Source organism: Canis lupus, chromosome 6, assembly GCF_003254725.2.
Source record: "Canis lupus dingo isolate Sandy chromosome 6, ASM325472v2, whole genome shotgun sequence".
In the NCBI taxonomy this organism is placed as follows: Eukaryota; Metazoa; Chordata; class Mammalia; order Carnivora; family Canidae; genus Canis; species Canis lupus.
The window spans coordinates 39,222,032-39,244,117 of record NC_064248.1 but is presented as its reverse complement, the minus strand read 5'-3'; the positions used below and the strand labels follow the sequence as shown (position 1 = coordinate 39,244,117).

At 62.1% G+C, this 22,086-nt stretch overlaps 2 protein-coding genes across 4 annotated transcripts; one reads left to right on the top strand and one right to left on the bottom strand.

The window, feature by feature from the left end:
• Nucleotides 1–805: 805 nt before the first annotated feature.
• On the bottom strand, nucleotides 806–8,820 carry PTX4 (pentraxin 4). Its single transcript, XM_025417058.3, has 3 exons — nucleotides 8,058–8,820; nucleotides 6,809–7,454; nucleotides 806–4,919 (listed from the first exon to the last, which is right to left on the bottom strand). The coding sequence occupies exons 1-3, from the start codon at nucleotides 8,196–8,198 to the stop codon at nucleotides 4,279–4,281; spliced, it is 1,428 nt and encodes a 475-aa protein (XP_025272843.1). The 5' UTR covers nucleotides 8,199–8,820; the 3' UTR covers nucleotides 806–4,278.
• A 2,090-nt stretch (nucleotides 8,821–10,910) lies between these two features.
• On the top strand, nucleotides 10,911–21,831 carry TELO2 (telomere maintenance 2). 3 transcript variants are annotated; one of them, XM_025417050.3, is made up of 21 exons: nucleotides 10,911–11,172; nucleotides 11,881–12,216; nucleotides 12,791–13,068; nucleotides 14,410–14,478; nucleotides 14,661–14,808; nucleotides 15,099–15,201; nucleotides 15,429–15,497; nucleotides 15,671–15,812; nucleotides 15,897–16,033; nucleotides 16,436–16,515; nucleotides 16,728–16,829; nucleotides 17,111–17,199; nucleotides 17,350–17,441; nucleotides 17,587–17,703; nucleotides 17,808–17,879; nucleotides 19,006–19,170; nucleotides 19,566–19,657; nucleotides 19,984–20,083; nucleotides 20,183–20,247; nucleotides 20,488–20,603; nucleotides 21,547–21,831. In XM_025417050.3, the coding sequence occupies exons 1-21, from the start codon at nucleotides 11,030–11,032 to the stop codon at nucleotides 21,651–21,653; spliced, it is 2,622 nt and encodes an 873-aa protein (XP_025272835.1). In that variant the 5' UTR covers nucleotides 10,911–11,029; the 3' UTR covers nucleotides 21,654–21,831. The 3 variants fall into 3 exon arrangements, with proteins under 3 accessions (XP_025272835.1, XP_025272834.1, XP_048967489.1); XM_025417049.3 differs by having other exon boundaries at nucleotides 11,839–12,216; XM_049111532.1 differs by lacking the exon at nucleotides 17,808–17,879 and having other exon boundaries at nucleotides 11,839–12,216.
• Nucleotides 21,832–22,086: the final 255 nt, after the last annotated feature.

The following is a 22,086-nucleotide window of genomic DNA, read 5'->3' as shown; positions in this document are numbered from 1 at the left end:
GACCCTCGCCGCCGCCACGTGACCCGCGAGGCCCGTCCACGTGACGCAAGACGGCGGCCGCGCAGGGACGCCCGCGCGGCGCCTCCTGGGAGTTGTAGTCCGGCGCCCGGCGCTGCCTGGGGCGGAGGGGACTTGGCTGCCGCTCGCTTGGGTGACCTGCGTGGGCCCAGTCTCCGAGAACGGATCACGGCGGGACCGGAGAGGGGAGTCGGGGTCCGGGCGGACGGGACAGGGGGAACGGGGAGGAGGGCGGGCAGGGAGCCCCCCCTGGAGCGGGTGCCGGCCGCCTAATCGGCGGGAGGTGGGACGCGCGGACCCCTGGCCGCCCCGCCACCGCGGAGGAACGAGCACCCCGCGCGCTGCAGCCGGGGCTGGCCTGCTGCGCGCGGACCCGGTGCGCGGCCTCGGCGTCCCCCTGCAGGTTCCCTATCAGAGGAAAGGAAAGAAATCTTGGGGGGCCAGCGGACGCCCCCCAAGCCGGGCTCAGGCTCAGCACCCCCCGGGCGTCCCGGGCCCTTGTGCCGAGGACACGGGGCTCCTGGCTCATCGCTGCAGAAGCTGCGTGGCCGTCACGCACCCGGCCCGAGGGACAGCTGCTAAACTGCTGGGCCTCCAAGGGCCAAGGGCGGGGGCTGCCCTCTGCACCGGACTGAAGGGACAGGACACCGGAAGGCTCCTGGCGTCCCTGGGACAACCTGCAGAGCTTAGGCACGCCCGCGCCGGGTGGTAGGATGGCCCAAGGCCCAGCATGTCTTGGGGTCACGCAGCACAGGTCCCTATTCTCAGGAGACACCCGGCAGGTGCAGGTGGATGGGCTGTGATGTGTGCAGCTTGGCCATCAGGACAGGTGGCCAGCGCCAGAGGGGAGGAGATGTGGCTGAAGGCTGACCCCGGCAGTCCAGGCCAAACACCTATGACCTGCAGTGCATCCCTCTTGCAACTACTATTTTTGGTTTGAAACTTTAGAAAAGGAAATGATTTTTAAAAGTCTTCTGGAGGCTCAGGCTGAGAAGACAACGGAGCCCCTCCCCCCACATAACTCAGAAACAAAACTAAAACTAAAAATAAGAGAAGTCTGGCAGGGTGTGGAATTTTCCCAAGTACTGTGCAATGCTGTTTGGAAAATTCTGAAAACAACCTTCTTTCGAAGACGGTGTTTACTCATAAGTGTCATCTGGTTTCGCCCTTTGTAGTGATGGACGAGAGCCTAGATTGTGGGCCGGTGCTCGGGGGCTGGGGCGCACCTGAGGAGCAGGCCCTGTGGGGACTGGGTGTGCTTCACGGAGCGGAGTGGATGATGGGGTTCCTGTGAAGACGTCCAGGCAGGCAGAAGTGTCCAGCAGGGTGACAGGGAAGAGGGGACAGTCCGTGGGATGAAGGAGTCCTGCCGGAGGTGGGGGGCAGCTCTATGGCCAGGCAGGGCCGGGCTGGTCCCAAAGGCCAGCACTGTGCGGTGCATGAACTTGTACGCCTGCTGGACCAGTGGCCCTTCTAGAGGACGAATGGGCAGGGCGGGGAAAGGAGAAACCAGTGCAGCTCTATGGGGGGTCAGGCCTCGGCCCCCATGAGAAGGGCATCTCTGAGTCATTTTGTCTTCCTTTTTTTTTTTTTTTTTTTTTTCATTTTGTCTTCCTTATCCAGAAACACAACAGACTCAGGACATAGGTGGGATTTGATGGATGATAGGTGGCTCGTGCACAGGGGAGGACTTTGTCACTGACCCCATAGGAATGGCCGATCACATGAGATTCGTGTTAAGACTGCCCTGCTTCAAACCCTACATGGCTTCCCTGGTCAGGCTGGACAGAGCCCAGGCTCCAAAGTCTCAGTGACCAGAGCCCCCCTTAAGTTTAAGCTCTCAGCCCTGACTCCAGGCCTATCCCCAGGCTGCGCTGCCCTCCTGGAATCCCATGCCCCATGAAGCTTCCTGAGTGTGAATGTGGGCAGTCCACAGCAATGCAGTCTCTGCCATGTTCCTGTGGCTTTAGGGTCTGTGGACTTGTAGGGGAATCCTGCTATGAATGGGGGGCCATCGTGGGTTGCCCAGGTGCTATAAGCACCCCAAAGAAGGGGAGGGGTCAGAAATGATGCCCTGTATGGTCCTTTTATGTTGGGGATCCTGCTGGCCCTGCAGAAATAGTCGGATTACCAGTGTTCCTCACAGAAGCACGTCATCCCTCCCTCCTCAACTGCAGAGTAGGACTGAGAAGAGCTCCAGAGAAAGGCCCAGGTGCCCAGGAAAGAAGAGCCAAGAGGGGGCACGTGCCCTGGGGAAGTGCAGGAGGAAGCAGAAGTCTATGATTCAGGGAGCATTCATGGGGCCACCGAGAGGGTTTCAGTTCTAGAATGCCTCCTCTGACCTTGACTCATGGATACATGTGGGGGGAGGCTCCAGATTGCTGGGGCCACAGCTCTGCAGAGATGGGAAGGCGTCAAGAGACCGAGGGGGCCCTATAGAGCACTTGCCCAATGGGGCAGCTGCAGGGCTGAAACCAGGACCAGGGCTGGGCAGGGCTGGGTAGGCCGGGGTGGGGCTTTTCTTGCTTGTCTTCTGGATTTTTTTTTTTTTTTTTTTTGTCTTCTGGATTTTAAAGAGGGGAGGAGGGGCTCCTGGGTGTCTCAGTTGGCTAAGTGTCCTCTCTGACCCTTGATTTCAGCTCAGGTCGTGATCTCAGGGTCAGATGATCAAGGGCCCTCTCCTCCCCCCCACCCCCGCATGTGGGGCGCTCTGCCGGGAGTCCGCTGGAGATTCTGAGACTCTTCTCTCCCTCTGCCCTTCCCCAGGCTCCTTGTACATGCCCTCTCTCTCTCTCTCTCTAATAAATACAGAAATAAATCTTTAAAAAAATAAAATGGGGGGCGGGTTCTCAGGGCACTTGGCTGGCTCAGTCAGTGGAGCATGTGACGATCTCGGGGTTGTGAGTTCAGGCCCCACGTTGGGTGTGGGGAGTCCTTAAAAATAAAAATAAATTGAAAAACAAAGAGGGGGAAGTCCTAAGAACTGAGCCTATTTCTGAACTCCATGACTGCCCCCTCCGCCCGCCCGAATACCCTCTTGTCCTGCCTGCCCCCATTCCTTCCTGATCCCATGAGCTTGTGTTTGGTTCTTCCTTGGGAGTCCCCAAAACCGCAGCTGTTCACCGCCCCGAAACTTAACGCCTATTGTCGGTGCCTGTTCTTTTATGGGCCACCGTGCGGATTTGTCAAAATACATGTCACACTGACGACGTGTAGTGTTGGCAAGGCCGCGGCCAAGCAGGTGTGCTCACACCGGCTGGTGGGAGGCAGCCGCTCTGGAAACCAGTTTGGCGGTTTCCTTGAGAGTCCAGACGTGTTGCACCACAGGGCCCAGAAACTCGGCTCCCAGGTACCCCAAGGGAAACGAGCCTGTTTCTACACAAGGGGCTGCAACGAGCATGCTCAGAGCAGCTTTATTCACAAAAGCCAGAGACTGGAAGCAACCCAAATACCCACCAGGGATGAAGCGCCATGAGACCATAGCACGTGACTCCATTAGGTGAACCGTCCAAGGCCCAGAACAGGCCATTCAGCCCAGAGAGCGGTCAGGGGTCGCCGGAGCTGGGGGCACAGCAGTGGCCCCTAACAGGTATGACTGGCGGGGGGGCGGGGGGCGGGACACGGAAACACTCTAAAACTGGATTGTGATGATGGTTGCACAACTCAGTAAATTTGCTAAAACGTGCGCTGTGGGGTCTCATGGGTGGGCCTTAGGGCGCATGCTCCAGTGGTGCTCCCGCGGGGCAGCTAAGGGCACTGCCCCCCTGGCCATGTTTGTTTCTGAATAGCTTGCTCCTGAGCCACGAGGGGAACCCCCAGGGGAACCCCCAGGGCACCCAGCCAAGGGCGTGGTAGCTTTGGGGGCAGGAAATGGATTCCCGGTCCCTTTCCTGAGGGATGTGAGAGCAAGGGGGACACTTTCACAAGCCACCCGGGGGAGGGCCACGGCAGCTCAAATGCACCCACATGGTTTCCAGGAAAATGGGGTTCTCTGCTGCAAACGCAGCCCAGATGAGAGGCCCCAATGGGGTCCTGCGCTCCCTGCCTGAATGATGGCACAGCCCGTAGGACTCCACGCGGCAATGCCTGCGTCCTCGCCCGGCCCCGCTCCACCTGTTGCCCATTCCCTTCCCGCGTTGCCCGGTCCCCTCCCCAGTTGCAGAGGGGCCCTCTAGGGGCTGTGCAGGGGTCAGGGTGCTGAGTGCTGCTGAGGCTGCTCCTGTCCGGCCCAGAGCGTGACACAGTGGGCGTGCCCAGGCCTCAGGGACACAGCTCCAGGCAGCTGCAGTTCGCCCGCTGCACGAATCCGCCTACCCACTGGGCATCGGCCAGTGTCAGGATGGCGCCCCCCGGGACCTCCCTCCCAGTGGCAAGTTTTGCGACCTCCCCAGGGACCAGTGCCCGGTCCCATATGGCCAGGCCTGCCATGCTCCCCACAAAGGCCTCAGAGCTGTCAAAGCCGCCCCCCATGCTGTCTTGCTCCTGGCCCAGCACAAGGGACCCTCCTGGAGGGATCTCGTAGCCCTCCCTGAAGCGGGAGCCCGTGGCCACTAGCCTGCGGTCCACGTGGACCCAGTACCTGCCCAGTGTGGATGTCCAGATGATACACACGTGGTGCCACCGGCCGTCCAGCAGCGGCTGCAGGGGCAGCTCCCTGAAGGCTGGGTCTCCAATCACAAAGTGGACGGAGCCAGGGACCAGGGAGTCCCTGCCGTGCAGCACGAGCTTGTTGTCATTCTCCTCGGTGGCATAGGAGAGCAGGGTGCCCAAGTGGCCTGAGGCCATGCGCACCCAGCTGCACACAGACAGGGCTCGCAGGCCCGAGGCGAAGCCGGGGCTGAGGAAGGCGACGTTCTGGGTGGAGGCATTCGGGAAGACCAGCACAGGGCCCACGTCACAGGCTGCAACAGAGGGGACAGTTGGCCCGGCACTATGCAGAGGCACGAGCGTCCACGCCGCAGGACTGCCCTTGCTCTGGGCCGTGGGCTTCAGAGCCCGTGGCTGACCTGCATCAGCACGGAGCGTGGGGCTGGCCGTGCAGGGTCCCCACGGTCCTTGCTGCACCATCAGCCCATCTTCCGGGTGGGAAGACTGGGAGCCAGGGCAGTCTTATAGCCTCGGCGGGAGCGAGCCTCTGTGAGAAGCCCCACAAGCTTGCAGGCCCCAAACCACACAAGTACAGTATCTCCTGTTCCTGGAGGTCTGAAGGCAGACACGGGGCCCCTGAGTAAAATCACGGGGCAGGCAGGGCTGGTTCCCTCCCGAGGGCCCAGGGAGAATCCTTCCCTCCCTTCCACCTTCCACAGACACCCTCGCTCCGTGGCTCACAGCCCCTCCTGCATCTTCAAAGCACATCCCTCTCCCTCCATCCCTGGGCACAGCTCCTCGGACCCTGACTTCCCTGCCTCTTCTACAAGGACCCCGGTGTTAATCCCAGATCCCCTCCCATCTCAGCATCTGTGCTCGTGGCTGGAGAGTCCTCTTGCCATGTGAGGGTACCCACAGGGTCCAGGGATCAGGATGTGGATGTCTTTGGGGCCAGCCCTCTCCAGGTCTGCCTGACAGAGGGTCCATGGGCTGGGGGGCCTGGGGGTGCTGCACCTGGTCCCAGGTTCCGAGTGGCAGGCTGGGGACCTACATTTCTAACCCACTTGCCCACTGGACTCAAGGATGGAGGGTGTTCTGTGGGCAGCCCCCAGCCCCTGTCTTCACCTCAGGGACCCCTGTCCTAATGCAGGGCAGGGGGCACCTGCAGGGGCTCCACTGGTTGAGCATCCAGCTCTTGTTTCAGCTCAGGTCATGATCTCAGGGTCATGGGATCGAGCCCCATGTCGGGCTCAGTGCTCAGCGGGAAACCTGCTTGAGATTCTCTCTCCCTTTGCCCCTTCCCCCTGCTTGCTTTCTTTCTCTCTCTAAAATGATGATGATGGTGATGATGATGATGATGATATGATGATAACGTAGGGCAGATGCTACCAGAGATAATCAACCAACCCCCCCTTGAAGACATCTAGAAATATCTGTAGTTCTGGTTGAGCTTTGGGGACCCCCAAGGAGCAAGACAGCATGGGTTGAGCTTTGGGGACCCCCAAATCTTTCCTGGGATCCTGGGAGCCCTGGTGGTTCCTCACAGGCCAGCTGGTCAGCCCTGCCTCACTGGTGAGGCCACCAGAGCCACCCGGGTGGAGGGAAACCATTCTTCAGATTAGTGGGGCCCTAGAGCTGCTGAGCCAGACACAGAAGCAACCTAGTTAAAACGCAGGTTAAAGATGGATTGGCCTTGCGCGCATAGAGGCAGGGGCTGCTGCTAAACCCCCACCGCACTGGGGACACCCACACTGGCCCCAAATGTCAGGAGGGCTGCAGCCAGAGACCCTGTCCTGGGAGATCCGAGATGGCAAAGCAGAGTCAGCTTCGCAGCGGGGCCTCCACTCTCGGCACAAGCCCCACGGGGTGCGGCTGAGGTCCAGGCCTGCCTGGGAGGCTCGTGCTGGTGACGGTTGAGGATGTAGTAATATCCCGCCAGTCCTGATGCGAGTGACCACCAAGTCGGAGGGGTCATCTACTGCCCCGCCCCTGCGGCACCTCAGCCGTATGCACACATCCACTCCCAATGCCAGGCCATGACCTGCATGGCCCCTCTTCCTTCTGGGGGTACATGGGGCTGTGAAGCCAGCGTCCTCTCCACACAGCTCCAGGGGGAAGGCTGTTCAGAGGGGAGCGGAGGCCCAAGGAGACCCGAATGGGGAGAGGGGAGGCCAACGGGGTAAGGGCAGGCCGTGGTACTTACTCTCTCCTGGGCTCTCGGGGGGCCATGCCCACTGGCTGCTTGGGCCAGGAGGTGCCCGTGTCCCCTGCGGATGGCCAGCAAAGTCCTGGGGTGGGTCCCCAGTCGCAGGTGAAGCTCTGAGCACCTGCCTTCCCCTCTGCAGCCTTGGGGAGCTGGGGCTTGGGTGCCCAGGCAGGGTGGGGGGCTGTGCTGGGGTCAGCCCCGGGGCAACAGTGCCAGGGCCAGCCACCTGCAGCTGCCCCTCGAGAGCAGCCAGCCTGGCACCCTGGCCCTGCACAAGGTGTGTGAGGCGAGCCAGCGCGTCCTGCAGGGCCCTCAGGTCCAGAGCCAGGCTGGAGAGGGCATCCCTCTGTGCTTCCCGCTCCTTCCCCTCCTGGGTACGCTGCCTGTCCCTCTCACTCAGGGCAGCACCCAAGGCCAGCAGCCTAGAGTCCACCTTCCGGCTTCTGCGCCGTGTCTTCTGCATCCAGGTCTTGAGGTGGCTCAGGTCACTCTGCAGGGTGGCCTGCGACTGGTTCACCGCCAGAGCCACCGCTTGGGTGTCCTGGGCCAGGCTCTGGAACCGAGTGTCAATGTTGTAGGACAGGTTGTAGTTACTGGCAAGGCCTTGCAGGTGTGTTAAGGTCACCTCTTGGAACCTCCGGAACTGTAGAGAGGAGACACAGCAGGCACAGGGGCTGAAGGCTGGGGAGGACACAGGACAAGCCTTCCTGCCCATGCACCGGCCGTGATCCCCATGGATTTGACCTGCAGGCAGCTGCGTGAGGGCCAGGCCCATTACCACAACCAGCCCACGGTGGCCTTGCTCAGAGATGTGGGCGAAGAACCCAAGGTCCCTGGGCTGCACTCTGTGGGCTGAGGGCTTGTGGCACCCCCTGCCCCCCGCCACGGCCTCACCTGTGACCCTCGCCCCTGAGTGGATGTAGGGCAGGGTGGGCTCTGTGAGTGGTTTGTGGGGATCAAAGCGGGGAGTGCCTGCAGAGAGCCTGAGGCCTCCCACCCCACGCCCAGCACACCCAGTACCCCTCCGGGGCACTCCGCGGCCCTTCCACCCCGCCTCCCAGCCAGTCCTCACTGTCAGTTGGTTTGACTTCATAGCAGAGCCCAGCTGGCTGCCAACTGTAGGTGACAGTAGCGTCACCCCACACTTCATGTTTGTGTCCCCAGAGCGTGGGCGCTCATCACGCCGTTTCTGCATGGGCTGTCGAATTTAACACACGCAACTGCCCCGAGTGGCGGGTATACTCACCTGCTCTTCTAGCCTTCGGAGCCTCTCGAAAAATGGTTTTCTCTGCCCTGCAGGGCTGGCTTCCTGTGACAAAGCCCCATGCAGATATACAGGCGCGAAAATAAGGAAGAAACACAGGGTCTTCCTCCGCGGGCAGCCCATCCTGAGGACGCACGGAGAGCGGCCCCGACGGCAGGAGAAGGCAGCTTGCTTTGCGCCGCTCCCCCCCCCTCCCCCGCTAGCCAGTGGACCTTTCCCTCTTCCACACTGGCTGGGACTCAGGTACTTCCTGCCACCTTAATGAAAAGCATTCGCTTTCCAGCCAGTGAGCTCTGCAGAGATGGAGGTTCCCAAGGACACAAGCTTAAAACAGATGCAAACAGTTTCTCTGGAAAACAGTTCTTCTGAGTGTGAGCCTTGGTCTGGCTGGCTCAGAGGCAGAAGGAGGTGATTGCTTTAGCAGGGGCACATGGACTCATGCTCCCACCAGACAGAAGTTGAAGCTGGACAGGGCCGGGTCAGGGCCAAGGAGCCCCCAGAGCCAAGTGTGCCGTGGGGCCCAGGGTGCGGGCCATGCACAGAGGGTCCTGTGAGGCCCATCCCTCTCCCTTTGATATGGCAAGGGAAATGGGGTTGGGAGCCACCTTAATTTACTTTGAGGTATAGGTTGTATGATGGGCTGAATGGTGGTCCCTGAAATGGTAGGTCCAAATCCCAACTCTGTGAATTCCTCTGTACTTGTGAATGTAAGCTTATTTGGGAAAAAAGGGCTCTTGCAAATATCATTAAGGATCTTGAGATGAGACCATGCTGAGTTTGGGTGTCCTTACAAAAGACAGAAGAGCAGAGGCACAGGGGAGAAGGCCGTGGGAAGACAGGCAGAGGCCAGGGTCATGTGGTGCAGAGAAAGCCAGAAGCTGGAGGAGGCAGGAAGTGTCCTCCCCTGGGGCCTTGGGGAGTGGGTGGCCCTGGGACACCCAGCAGTCACTGGTTATAGCAGTGGCCGTGCACAGTCTTGAATGGCTCCTCTTCTCCCAGGTGTGACTCCAGCAACAGCAAAAGGACAAAGGTGAAGGGACCCAGGGCCAAGGAGAACTCAAGGGGAGGGAGACAGCATTGAATGCACGGATCCAATGTGGCCCGGGAGAGTGACAGGTCAAGGGCAGGGCAGGTGGAGGTGCAGAGAGAGCCTCCCCACCTGCAGGGGCAGGATGTGTGTCAGTGTCCCCAGGCCACAACCAATGACCCGTAACCAGTACAGGTCCAAGGTCAGGGTGTCCCAGGGCCCCGCTTCTCCTCAAGGCTCTGAATAAGGATTTTCCAAACAAATAAATAATTAGGGGCTTCTGGGTGGCTTAGAGGGTTAAGCATCTGGCTTTGTGTTCTGCTCAGGTCATGATCCTAGGGTCCTGGGATTGAGCCTGGCGTCGGGCTCCTGCTCTACGGGCAGCGTGTGTCTCCCTCTCCCTCTGCTACTCCGTTTGTTCTCTTTCTCTCAAACAAATAAACAAAATCTTTTTATTTTATTTTATTTTATTTTATTTTTTTTCAAATAAACAAAATCTTAAAAGAAAATAATTAAATCAGGAAAGCTGAAAGGCAAGATTTAAGCAATTGCCCAGAAAGCAGGGCAAAAAGACAGAGAGATGGAAAAAAAGAGAGAGAGAGAAAGTATAGCCTTCAAGGGGAATCCAATGAAGAGCAAGCACAGAGTGAGAGAAGAGAAAACGGGAAGGTAGTCTGGGAAGGGTTCCCGGCCGAGGGCATCAGTCTCAAGACGGTGTGCCAGAGAGGGCCACTTGTCATGTGTCAGAACCCCATGGCTGAGGAGTCTCCAAGTGTCGGTGGAGGAAGTGGAGGAAGAACTGGGTCACACGGAACAACTGGAGACTCTCCTCCCAGAACTGAGTGCTGGCTGCCAAATACAGGAGCAAACCTCAACGTCTCCGAGTGAAAATTATTATCACTTAAAATTGTTTGTCTAGCTCAAATGTGAAGCTGCCTGGAGCAAACAACAAAGGCACTTTTCGGACACCTAAAGGCTTTGGGGGTGTGTCTCCCATGCTTCAACACAGGGATCCAGGCCCAACGGAGCTGCTGTCCGGGCTCCAGAGCCGGGCTCCAATCCAGGAGCTGACTCGGGGGGATTCCCAGAGGCCCAGGAGGGCATCGTCCTCCCCGCGACCCGTCGCAGCCCACACCCACTCCGCAGGGGCGGCCTGCCTGGCCCAGCCCTGCCCTGCACCTTTGCCCCCGCCCCTGCTCCCTTCCTCCCGCCTGCACGCCTGGCGCAACGTCCAAATCGGAGCTCCTCATTCTGCTTACATTTTTAAAAAAGATTCTATTTATTTATTCATTTGAGAGAAAGAGAGAGAGCGAGCGAGAACGCGCGAGCGCACGGGATCGGAGAGGGAGACCAGGGGAAGACGGAGCGTCTCCAGGGGGCTCCCGGCCAGCGCGGGGCCCCCCCGGACCCCCCCCAGCGCCCCGAGGCCGTGACCCGAGCCTCAACAGCCGGAGCCGCAGGCTCCCCTGCCTAACGCCCCTGCCGACTTCGCGGACGGACGGCGCCTGTTCTTCATGCGAGCCCTTGACCCGCAAGCGGGGGCCTGGAGAGGCTGGCTGTACGCAGCAGGCATTTAAGGAGTGCGCGCGGAGGGAACGCATCTTCCCAGACTTCCCCGGGGGGCAGCCGAGGCGGGACCGGCGCCTCGCTGCGAGGCCTTCCCGGGCCGCCCGCGGCGCTGCTGCCCCCGCGCGGCCGCCGGGACCCGGAGCTGCGCTCGGAAAGCGGCCACCTGCTGCGGGGAACCCTTGCCTTGGCGGCCCCGCCCACCCGAGGTCCCGCCCCGCCGCGCTCGGCGCAGGCGCAGTCACGGCCACCCGCCCCACGCCTCTTCCGGGTCCCGGGCTTCGCGGCAGATTCGTCGCGATGTGCCCGCGGGCACCGGCCTCACGGACTCGAAAAAATTCAGCGGCAGCTCTGCCAGCGCATGGGAAGCTCGTGCCCCGAGGTCTCACAGCCTAGGCCACGAACCGCGTGCAGAACTGGGCCTCGGCGGCCGTGCCGAATCAGCGGAGGGATAGCAGCGGCGGGGCGGCCGGGAGCGCGCGGGGAGACTCCGGGACCCAGCGGGTGCGCGCCTCCCCGAGACCCCCGGGCGCCCCTTAGGCCCCCCCAGGCCCCCCCAGGCACCCGCCCGTCCCTGAGGCCCCCCTCCCGGCCTCGAGGTCCCCCGCCCGCCCCGAGGTCCCCCTCCCGCCCCGGAGGCCCCCCTCCCGTCCCCCAGGTCCCCCCCCCCACGCCCCTGATGCAGCCTTAGCTAGTGGCCGGGTGCGCGGACAGACCACCTACCTAGTGGTACTGAACCCCGCAGAGGGGCCTGACCAGAAATACTGCAGATGACACGGGTTCCTGGGAGAGAAGCTAGGATGCGGGGGTCCAGGGTCCCCGGCCTTAGCGCCACCGACGCAGGAGTTAGGATAATCCCCTGTGGTGGGTGCTGTCCTGCACATAGGGGACGTTGACCAGCATCCTGGGCCTCTCCCACCCCCTCACTAGATGCCAGCAGCACCCCAGCTGTGACCCTGAGGTCCAGTGGACCTACTGTAGAGGGTACCAGAAGGGCCCTGAGCTGGGAACCAACTCTTGGTAGAAATGGCTGGTGCTGGCAGGGGAGGATCCTGCGGGTGCAGAGAGATGGGGTCCCTAGCCACCTAACAAGAGGGGCCAGGAGGTGGGGGTTCTGAGAGAATGTGGAACCCACGTCTAGTCTGACAGCGGGTCCCGCGTGGTTGCCAGGGGCTCCGTGGCCGTCTCACCTGAGTCTCCCATGGACTCCAGGATGGACCCAGCTGTCTCTGCAGTCCGGCTCACCGTCCGGGAAGCAGTTCACACTCTTTCCTCCTCCGAGGATGGCGACCGCATCCTTTCCACGCTGGGGTCCCTGAAGCGGTATCTCGGTGGAGCGGAGAACCCGGCCCTTCCCGGGGAGCAGGAGGAGTTTGCCAGGATGCACTTCTCAGCCCTGCTCCGGTGTCTGGTGGGCAGGCTGAGCCCCGCCTGGCTGGAGCTCCTGCCGGGCGGCCAGCTGGAGGCACCATGGGCCAGCTTCTTTCTGGAGGGCCCTGCGGACCAAGCCTTCCTGGTGCTGATGGAGTCCATCGAGGGCATGGCTGGGTGAGTGGGGCTCGGTCTGATTATGTGGTCACTTGTGATGCAAAGGATTGCGGGCCCACAGGTTCTCCAGTAGCTGCGGGAATTCGGTGTCCTGAAAGGTTGAGAGTAGGACTTGCCCCTGGCGGAGCACTGGAGAATTTAAAGGGGGTTGTGTTAATCTCCTTGGCAATGAAGAGGCCCTTGCCCTGGGTCCTGCCCCGTCGGTGAAGGGAGGGAGCAGGAGCGTTCCCATCCCGGTGGCTTAGGCCGTGGGCCTTGCCGTCCTCGTGGGGCCCCTTCCTTCCCTCCCTTCCCTCCGTGCCTCTCTGCTGTGCAGTGAGCCACCTGGCCCTGCAGCAAACTCATGGGGACACCTTCCTCGAGGCAGTTCCCAGACACTGCGTCGTGCGGGGCTGCACGTGGCCCCGGGTCGTGGCACAGCTGGGTTGCGGTTGCTGAGATACACACAGAGCTGGTGTGGAGCGGGAGACGGGACTGGCTGGCTGCCAGGGGGATTTAACCATCGGTTTTAGGTGCGGGGTGAGCTGTGGGTCGCGGGCTCCCGGCTCCCGCATGACGCCTGCTCTTGCTTCAGCCCGAGCTTCCGTCTGATGAAGATGGTGCAGCTGCTGGCCCAGTTCCTGGGCGCCGGCAGGGTGGCCGCCGTGATGGAGAGCCAGTGTTGGCAGCTGGCCGAGCCGGCCTTCCCGCTGCTCCAGGAGACGCTCCTCGCCAAGCTGGTGGGCCTGCCCGACCACCTGGGCAACCGCCTGCAGCGGGAGAACCTGGCTGCCTTCCTTCCGCAGAACTACTTCCCTCTACTCGGCGAGGAGCTCCTGCGGGTGCTGCAGGCCGTGGTGGACTCTCTGCGAGGTGTGGGGCCCTCTGCGCTGTCCTCAAGCCCTCTTCTCTGGCCACTGCCCCCCCCTCCCCCCCCCGGCTTCTCACAGCCTCTGGAGAAGGGATTCTCTGGGTGATGCCATTGGCAGGTCTGCGGGCTGGTAGGGACCTGTACTGGTCACAGTGGCTGAGCGTCACCCACTTCTTGGCTCTTGACCTTGGAGATGGAGATGACCTTGATTCCTTTAGCTCCTGGTTGGGCTGCTGGTGAAGCCGACCCGGTGGGGCTGCTCACTGCCAGGCCACTCACCGCGCTCAGTCTCCGCCACCCCGGGTGGGCCCTGGTGTCTGGACCGCCTGCTCTCCCGCCGTGGGGTGAGCACAGGGTCTTGCCCCTGTGTGTCCAGCGCCCCAGCAGCTGAGGCTGTGCAGTGGGTGCCATGCGCGGGCGCTCCTTGAGGCCCTTCAGTTGTGCTCATGTGGCCCCCGTGGCTACCCCGCGAGGGAGGCCTTGCCACTGTACCGGGTGAGGGAGCAGGTTGAGGCAAGGCACGCCTGTGTCTGCTGAGCCCACGGGGTCTGTCTCGGCTTAGCCGGGCCGCCCCACTTCCTCGTCTGTGCAGGGAGAGGCCCCCAGCATGTTCTGAATGAGTCGAGAGCAGATCTAGACCACATGTGCTTCCGTTGGGCGGCTGCATCCTCGTCCTTGTAGGACTTCGGATGCCCCCTCTTTAGGTGGCAGATGCTGTGTTTGCATCATGCACGTCCTGTCTCATGCTGGGCACCGTCCTCCTGGCGCTTCTGGTGGAGCTGGTGCTCCCATCCTCACGTGTCCCCATGCCCTGTCGCTCCCTGCGGGTGGCTCAGACGCCTGCCACCCGCACCATGTGGCTGACTGCTTGGGCCACCCCTCGGTGCCTCCTCCTTGTGCCGCCACACTGGGCCCTACTCCGTGGTGATTGGGCGAGCAGGAGGGTGAAAGGCTGTTTGAAATTATGATGGGTGCTTCCGGTTAGAAACAGTGCTACTGGGATTTCAGTTGGAGTTAGATGGAAAGGAGTGGTGTTTTTTTTTCTTTTTTTTTTTTTTTTAAGATTTTATTTATTTATTTATAGAGACACAGAGAGAGAGGCAGAGACACAGGCAGGGGGAGAAGCAGTCTCCATGCAGAGAGCCTGACGTGGGACTCGATCCAGGGTCTCCAGGATCACACCCTGAGCTGCAGGTGGCGCTAAACCGCTGCGCCACCGGGGCTGCCCGGGTGGTGTTTTCATGACACAGAGATGCCCTGTCCAGAAAGGAGGTCTGCTCGCACCTAGTTGGGAGTCGCCTTGTGGCCTTGCCCCTGACTGCCCCCTTTCCTTCTCGTGCCAGATGGCTGGGACTGCTCCATCTCCTTCTTGTCTCAGGTGCTGGGGAAAGCCTGTGTCCACGGGAGACAGAGTGAGTGTTTCCGATCCTGGGAGGAGCCCCCAGTGCTTTCTAGCTGTCTCCCTGTCCTTTGTGTCTGCCATCCTGGTGGGGCGGGAGGATGGTCCCGTCACCTGGGCCTGCACCCCCACCCCCCAGCGTAGACCCTGTGTGCCCTTGGGCCCCCAGCTCAGGCTTCCATGTGCTTCCCCCAGAGGAGATCCTGGGCGTGCTGGTGCCACAGCTGATGGCCCTCACCCAGGGCAACTGCCTCTGGCAGCGGGTCTGTTGGCGCCTGGTGGAGTGTGTGCCCGACCGGGCCATGGAGGCTCTGCTAACCGGACTGGTGGAGGCCGCCTCGGGGTAAGGAGCCAGGAGGGCAGGAGGTGGGGGTTCCAGGGACAGCGAGTCCGAGCTCCCGTGGAGAGGCTGTCTCCTTGGTCGGCCAGGCCAGGGAGGGGAAGTCCGCTGGTGTTGAGGTGCGGGGCTCTTCTGGTTTCCACGTTCACTGGGAAGGAGAATTCAGGTCTGGCTCAGCTGCGGCGCAGGCACTGGGTTCCTGGTGGTTAGCACAGAGCCCGGGGGGTGAGGGCCGGCCTGCTGAGGTCTCTGGAGATCACGCTTTGCTCTCTCTCCTCGACTGTGCCTCACAGGCCTGAAGTCCTCTCCCGGCTGCTGGGGAACCTAGTAATGAAGAGTAAGAAGGCCCGGTTTGTGATGACCCGAAAAATTCTGTTCCTACAGTATCGATACTCGGTGAGAGCGTGGTGAGGGCGAGGGCGAGGGTGAGGGCTGAGGGCGGCCCCAGGGCCTGGGAGACGTGACCATAGCAGGCGGAGCGGAGCTCAGTCGCCCAGGAAACCCTGCTGATCCTCATCCCAGACCCTGCTCTGGGGCCCCCGGCCAGATGGTCCTCGGCCCATGATGTGGCCAGTGGGTGTTGGCTTGGTAGATGGTGACATGGTGCCCGGCTTCTGTCACAGACACCCATGCTACAGAGCCTGCTGGGGTACCTGGCCATGGACAGCCAACGGCGCCCACTCCTCGTACAGGTGAGTGCGGCCCGGCCCACCATCCCTGCCGCTCCCAACACTCCTGCCTGGAACAGAGCCCCTCTCGGGCTGGCCGCGGGCGAGGACGGTGGCGCTGAGGGCCACGCAGTCTCATGCCGTGCTGGGGAGGTCGGTGGAGCTGTCTAACCGGGCCGGGCCGTGCCTCCCACCAGGCGCTGAAGGAGCTCCTGGAGACGTGGGGCAGCAGCAGTGCCATCCGCCACGCGCCTCTGCCTCAGCAGCGCTACGTCAGCAAGGCTGTCCTCATCTGCCTGGCAAACCTGCGGGAGGCAGAGCTCCGGGACAGCCGGGACGGTGAGCAGGACGTGGGCACCTGCCCCATGCCCGCCCTGCCCAGCACGCCCGCAGCACTCAGCCTGTGGGTGTCACTGCTTCTAGAGCTGCTGGCCAGCCTCATGGCGGGAGTGAAGAGTCGCCTGGACAGCAGCCTGCCTGCCGTGCGCCGCCTGGGCATGATTGTGGCCGAAGTAGCCAGTGCCCGGATCCACCCCGAGGGCCCTCCCCTGAGGTTCCAGGTGAACAAGGCCTGCACCCTCAGTGTCTCCCTGCCCGGGGCCCACAAACCTGCATGTTGGCATGGAACTAGCTCTGGTGGCCCCAAGGGGATGGGGTCATAGCCCCTCAGCAGTCCTGAACACATGCCCCCAGGTGGATTCCCTGGGGCATCTGGAAGTGTTCTCTCTGGGCAGGACGTAGACACAGCGGACAGGCGTCCCTTCCTGTCCACCTGCTGAGCCCCTGGGATGTCTCGGGATTCCAGCCCCTCTGGAGGGTGGGCTCCCCTGACCTTGCACATCCAGCGCTGCCTGCTGTTGTGCGGAGACTAGTGAAGTTGTGGGCCATGGTGGAGGCTCTGGGGGCCCTGGGCCTGCCCCCTCATCACTACCCGCGCCAGCTCCAGCCTGTGTGCCTTTCAGTATGAAGATGATGAATTGAGCCGAGAGCTGCTGGCCCTGGTGGCGGCCCAGCCTGTGGCTGACAGCCCCTCGGAAGCGAGGTGAGGGTCCCTAAGCCCCATGGTCCCTGCGCTCTGGGCTCGGGGGGCCGGTCATGGCCCATTTCTGCGCGCATGCTACTCCCTTATCTTATCCTGGGCTCCAGTTGCTGAGACTCGGGTAAAGAAGCATCGGGTGGGGGCAGGGGAAGCACTGCCTGGGGCCAGAAGCTTGTGTGGGGCCTCCCCTAGGGTTTCTTCTTTGTTCTCCAAAGCCCGGCTGTTGCTCCAGTGGCTGCAGAGGCTCCTGACAGAGGGAGCACGGAAGGTGGTGGTGTTCCGGCCCAGGCGGAGGGCGCGGGCTCTGACCTGGACAGGTAGGGGCTGATCTCAGGTGGAAACGGCAGAGGGGGGAGCAGCCCTGGGCTGGCCTCAGAGCCCCACACACGTGAGCATGGGAGTGGACAGCCCACGCTGTCTGGAGGTCGCGGGTCAGCCTTGCAGCCTTGCCGCTCTCCGCGAGCGCCCTGATAGCAAAGTCTGCGGCTCCTGAGGCTTTGGGGACTTGGGGTGAATTCCAGTGAGTCAGGAGCACGGCCCGCCTGTTGCCTGCCCCTGGGTGACGGGCGGGCCCCACGGGCCTCTGCTGCTTCCTCAGTGACGACGACCTTGTCCCCTATGACATGTCCGGGGACCAAGAGCTGAAGAGCAGTAAGGCGCCTGCCTACCTCCGGGACTGTGTGGAAGGTGGGCCCTTTCCCCCACGGGAGCCCCGCCGAGCACCTGCCCTGGGGTGGCTGCACCGCGGGAACGGCCTGTGCCCAGTCCCTGTCCGCCAGCTCTGCCTCGCACGAGGTCAGGGCTGAGGACCAGCGCAGGCCCGTCTGTTCTGTGCAGCCCTGACCTCCTCGGAGGACTGGGAGCGCTGGGAGGCAGCTCTGCAAGCTGTTGAGGGGCTGATCGTCAGGAGCCCAGCCGCCACTCGCGAGGTGAGTGGGGCAGGTGATGTCGAAGAGGGGCATGTGCCTCAGTGGTCGTGTGTCTGGCCAGGAGGCCCATGGCTGGGACGGGGAGGCAGAGGGCTGCGGGGGCCCAGGACAGGCGGGGGCTGAGGCCTCTGACCCCTGCGTGCAGGTGAGCGTGGAGCTGGCCAAGGTGCTGCTGCACCTGGAGGAGAAGACGAGCGTGGTGGGGTTCGAGGTGCTGCGCCAGCGAGCCCTAGTGGCAGTCGTGGTCACAGACCCGGCCCCGGTGAGTCCCCGGGGCAGTGCTATGGTCCTGCCGCCCGGGCAGCGTTTGCGTTGGGGCCCGACCCGAGTGGCGGCTCATAGCAGCCTCTCGCGTGCCTGGCTTAGGTAGCGGAGTATCTGACCTCACAATTCTATGCCATCAACTTCAGCCTCCGGCAGCGCATGGACATCCTGGACGTAAGTGCTCAGGCCCCGTGTCCCACTTGCCAGGCCCAAGCGGCCCTCGTGAGGGGAGGGGAGTGGGTACTTGCCACAAGTCACGTGGTCGGAACCAGAGGCCTCCCCTGGTCCCTTGTTGCTGGACCCAAGGGGCTGGGACTGGCACCTGTCTGGGGCTTTCTTAGCAGTGCATGGGACTCCGTGGAGGCTGCGTCCTTTGCCTCAGACAAAAGGTTTATTAAGACAAATTCTCTTGCCGTACAATTCCCCGTCCATGTGACAGAACGTTATCTGGTTTTACAAACAAAGGACGTTCTAACACTTGCCATGGTGTGGGTGAACCTATCGGACACTGCTCAGTGGGAAAAGCTGTTCACGAGAGGCAGGTCTCTAGGGTCATCAAAATCACAGACAGAAAAAAAAAATTATAAACAGGAAGTAGATGGTGGAGAGGGTGTGTTTCACGGAGACCGTGCTCCAGTTTGGGAGATGGTGGCGATGGCCACGTGATGTGAATGACGTGCTGCGGCTGAGCTGGGCATGTACAACAGTCAGGACGGCAAGTGTGACAGTGTTTGCATCTTATGTGGTGAAACAGGAAGACAGAGATGGCACTGCACAGGTCACCATCTCGGTGCTTGCAGTTCAGTGGCACTTGGTGCCTGGATAGTGTCGTGTGACTACATCCTGTGTCGCCCTCAGAGGAACAGCCCCTGGCACGCGCTCCCGTGCTCTGGCACCTGCAAGCACCAGGCTGCTCTCTGCCACCCTGCCAGTGCTTCCTGCACTTGTTCTGGGCCTGTCCGTGTGCAGCCTGGGTCAGAACTTCATTCCCTTTCTCAGGTGGCTGGGCACCAGGTTGGATGAGGTTCTGGACTAGAAGGGGCTCTGGGTGCAGGAGCAAGGCCGCTGGGCTGTTGCCAGGGAGCACGGCCACGTTCTCTCCTGTCCGCACATGCGTGAAGTGATCCTGTGATGCTTGGAACTGACATTCTGCGTGGTCCCTGAGCGTTCTCCGCGCCGCCTGTGAGGGCTGACTGCCCAGGGAGCGGAGGGCTCAAGGGCACTTGGCTTACCCGGAGTGTTAGAAAGTACCATGCCTCCCTAGAGCAGTGACAACGTCCTGGTCATCCCTCTCCTCTAGGTCCTGACCCTGGCGGCCCAGGAGCTGTCTCGGCCGGGGCGCCTCCCCAAGGCTGCCCAGGTCGGCTCCCCGAGTCCCGCCTCCCCGTCCAGCAGCACCGAGGCTCCCGCCTGGCGGGTGGTCGTGGAAGAGCGGATCAGAAACAAGACCCGGCGGTTCTCTCAGGTCAGCCAGGACCCGGTCAGGTCCTCGTGCTCAGTGACCTCTAGCTGCCGCCCACACTGAGCGGGGCCGAGTCGGGACCAGGATGGCGCCCACACTAGGGTCCTTCCTGTGAAGGGGGTTTGGGTACAAACTGAGCGACGGGACAGGTGCCGTGGGGCTTCAAAGTGGAGTGGTTTCAAAACGTGACTGTGCACGTGAGTGTGAAAAAGGCCCTAGAGATTCTTGGTCAGCAAGAAGTGACGGGGTGTGTGCTGTGTCATCAGGGTCCACTCGGGCCAGGCTGTCATGGGGGGGCGGGTGCTGCTCACCCCCAGCGGCGCACAGGACGGCCGGGTGCCCACAGCCGAGTTCCACATGGGGGAGGGCTGGTGCCTGTGAGCACCGTATGTTTGCAGGGCTCTGCCCGGCGGGGACCGGATGCTGGCCCCAACGAATTCAGCTTGGTAGCTGGCTGGTTCTTCTTCCCCCTCATTCAGCACTTTGACAGGTGAGCGGGAGGCCTGCACATCCCTGCAGACGAGCGGCTTCCCGGGGTGGGGTCTGCGGTCCCAGCAGCAGGTCACAATCTGGGTGGTGGCCCTCTAAAGCTTAAATGGTGAAGTGAGGGTGTCCGGAGCCGCAGCCTGTCACAGGTGGTGGGTTCTGGCTGGCGGGCAGGAGCCACGCTGCGTCTGTCCAACACCTCACGTGGCTCTGGGTGCTGCCCGGGGACAGGCAGTGAGGAGCATCCGGGTACTGGGTGTCCCTTGGTGGCCCAGGTCTTGGGAGCCAGCTCCGAGGGCCCAGCCTGCACATTATAGGATTCTGTTTTAGGCCTCTGGTGACCTTTGACCTTTTGGGAGAGGACCAACTGGTCCTTGGGAGATTGGCCCACACTTTAGGAGCCATGATGTACCTGGCTGTGAACACCACGGTGAGTTGGAAGTGGCAGCTTCACCTGGGACGCAGCACAGGCTCCAGGGTGGGCATCTCTGGGTGCCACGACCCCTGCCCATGGCCTCTGCTGTTTCAGGTGGCTGTGCCCATGGGCAAGGCCCTCTTGGAATTTGTGTGGACCCTTCGTTTCCACGGTGATGCGTGAGTGGCTGTGGGGCTGAGGGCAGTGGTCCCATATGGACAGAGATGGGGTTCCAAATCCTGCTGTGATGTGGATAGCAGAGGCGGGGGCGATCCTAGCTTGGCCTGGCACTTTGTGAGCGGGAAGGGGAGGGTGGGGTTGGGCGTGCTTTGGTGGCCTGTGGGTCTGCCGTAACCCTGAGCAGATGTGGGGTCTCTGTGGCCCGGGGCTCCATCAGGACTCGGCCTTCCTGCCTTCAGCTACGTGCGCCAAGGCCTGTTGTCTGCGGTCTCCGCTGTCCTGCTCAGCGTTCCGACTGCTCGGCTGCTGACTGACCTGCCAGACGAGCTGCTGGAAGCTGGGCCCTGGCTGGCGGGTAAACACCGGGCCCCCAGCTGCGTTGGCGAGGCGGGCGGGAGGAGGCTGGTGCGGCCCGGAGCGTCGTCATGGGCCAGGGCATGGGGATGGCAGAGGCCTTGGGGCTGTCCCGTCGCTCGTCTGCGCACGAAGCGGCCCCTGGCAGGGGATGGGGACATGGCTGTTACTGGGTTGCTTTGGGGGGTTGTGCGGGGGGGGGGGGGCCCAAGGGAAGGCGTTCTGAGGTGGGGGATGAGGTCTGTATTTGTGGAAAATTCCAACACTTCGTCACGGTTTCAAGAACCATACAGTGAGCACCATGGAATCAGGTCGGCCAGTGAGTGTTCTGACACTTTCCCCCGTCAACATTCTTGGAGCCAGCGTGACCTCCCGTCTGCAGGCACTGGAGTTGTCCAGAGCAGCGCACGCATTTCCACCCCCCGGGCTCATGGCCGGGACTCTAGGGTCTGACCTGCTGCCCCATGTGGATGCCCAGGGTCTGATGAGGGCCTATTTCTGTCTTTTCTACCGGACCTGGGTCCAGGCAGGGCCCCTCCAGTGCGGGCCGTCCCGGGCCCCTTTTGTCATGTTGGTGGGTTTGCAGAGCACCCTTCAGTGGGGCTCTGATCACGTGTCAGGACGGCTGTGGGCAGTGCTGCCGGTGTGTGGTGGCGTCCTGCGTCCTGGGACAGGTCGCACTGTCCTGGGCACATGTGCCCTCCCCATGGAGACAGTGGGTCTCTTCCATCCCACTGCCACCATCGCTGCAGTGGGAGCGGGACGTTGCCCCCGCACAGGGACAGAGTAAAGCCCTTTGCTTCCATGGGGAGGGGGTGGGGGTCGCCGGGCCACGCGGGGCCCCATGAACTTGTGCAGGAAGACTTCCCTGAGGAAACCGCAGACGGCAGGCCTGCCCAGCCGTGTGACACTGCTGCGGCCCACTTTCTTTTCATCTTTGGCAGATGTGGCGGAGCAGGACTCCGACGAGGACTGCAGGGTGTTGGCTGTGAAAGCATTGCTGCTCCTGGAGAAGCTCAAAGACACACTCCTCCCGCTGACGCCTCCTTAGCCTGAGTGCTCCAGCAGTGGTCCACGCCAGGGCCTCCGGCACTGCCCCGCGGACACGGCATCCCCGGAGGGAGGAGCTGCTGGGGCCCCTGTGGGCTGATTCTCCGCCTGTCCCCAAGCCCCTTCCTCACCCAAATGCAGGAGACTTTTAAAAAAATAAAAAAGGAGAAGAAAAAGGAGCTGCAGGTGCTCAACCCCATGCCTCAGGGCTCTGAGCTGCTCGGCACGGTCCGCAGGGACACAGGTGCTGGAGGCTGCTGGGAGGCACTGGGGTGGGAAGGTCCCACCTGGCTCTGACCTGCCACAAGGCTGGCCCTTCAGTGGGAGCTGGTGACACTGCTGCGAGAGGCTGCCTTGTGAAGGCCCTGGCCCCCGACTGGTCACCATGTCACCTGGGCAGAACCTCCCCTCCCCTATGTATGTGTCCTGCTAGA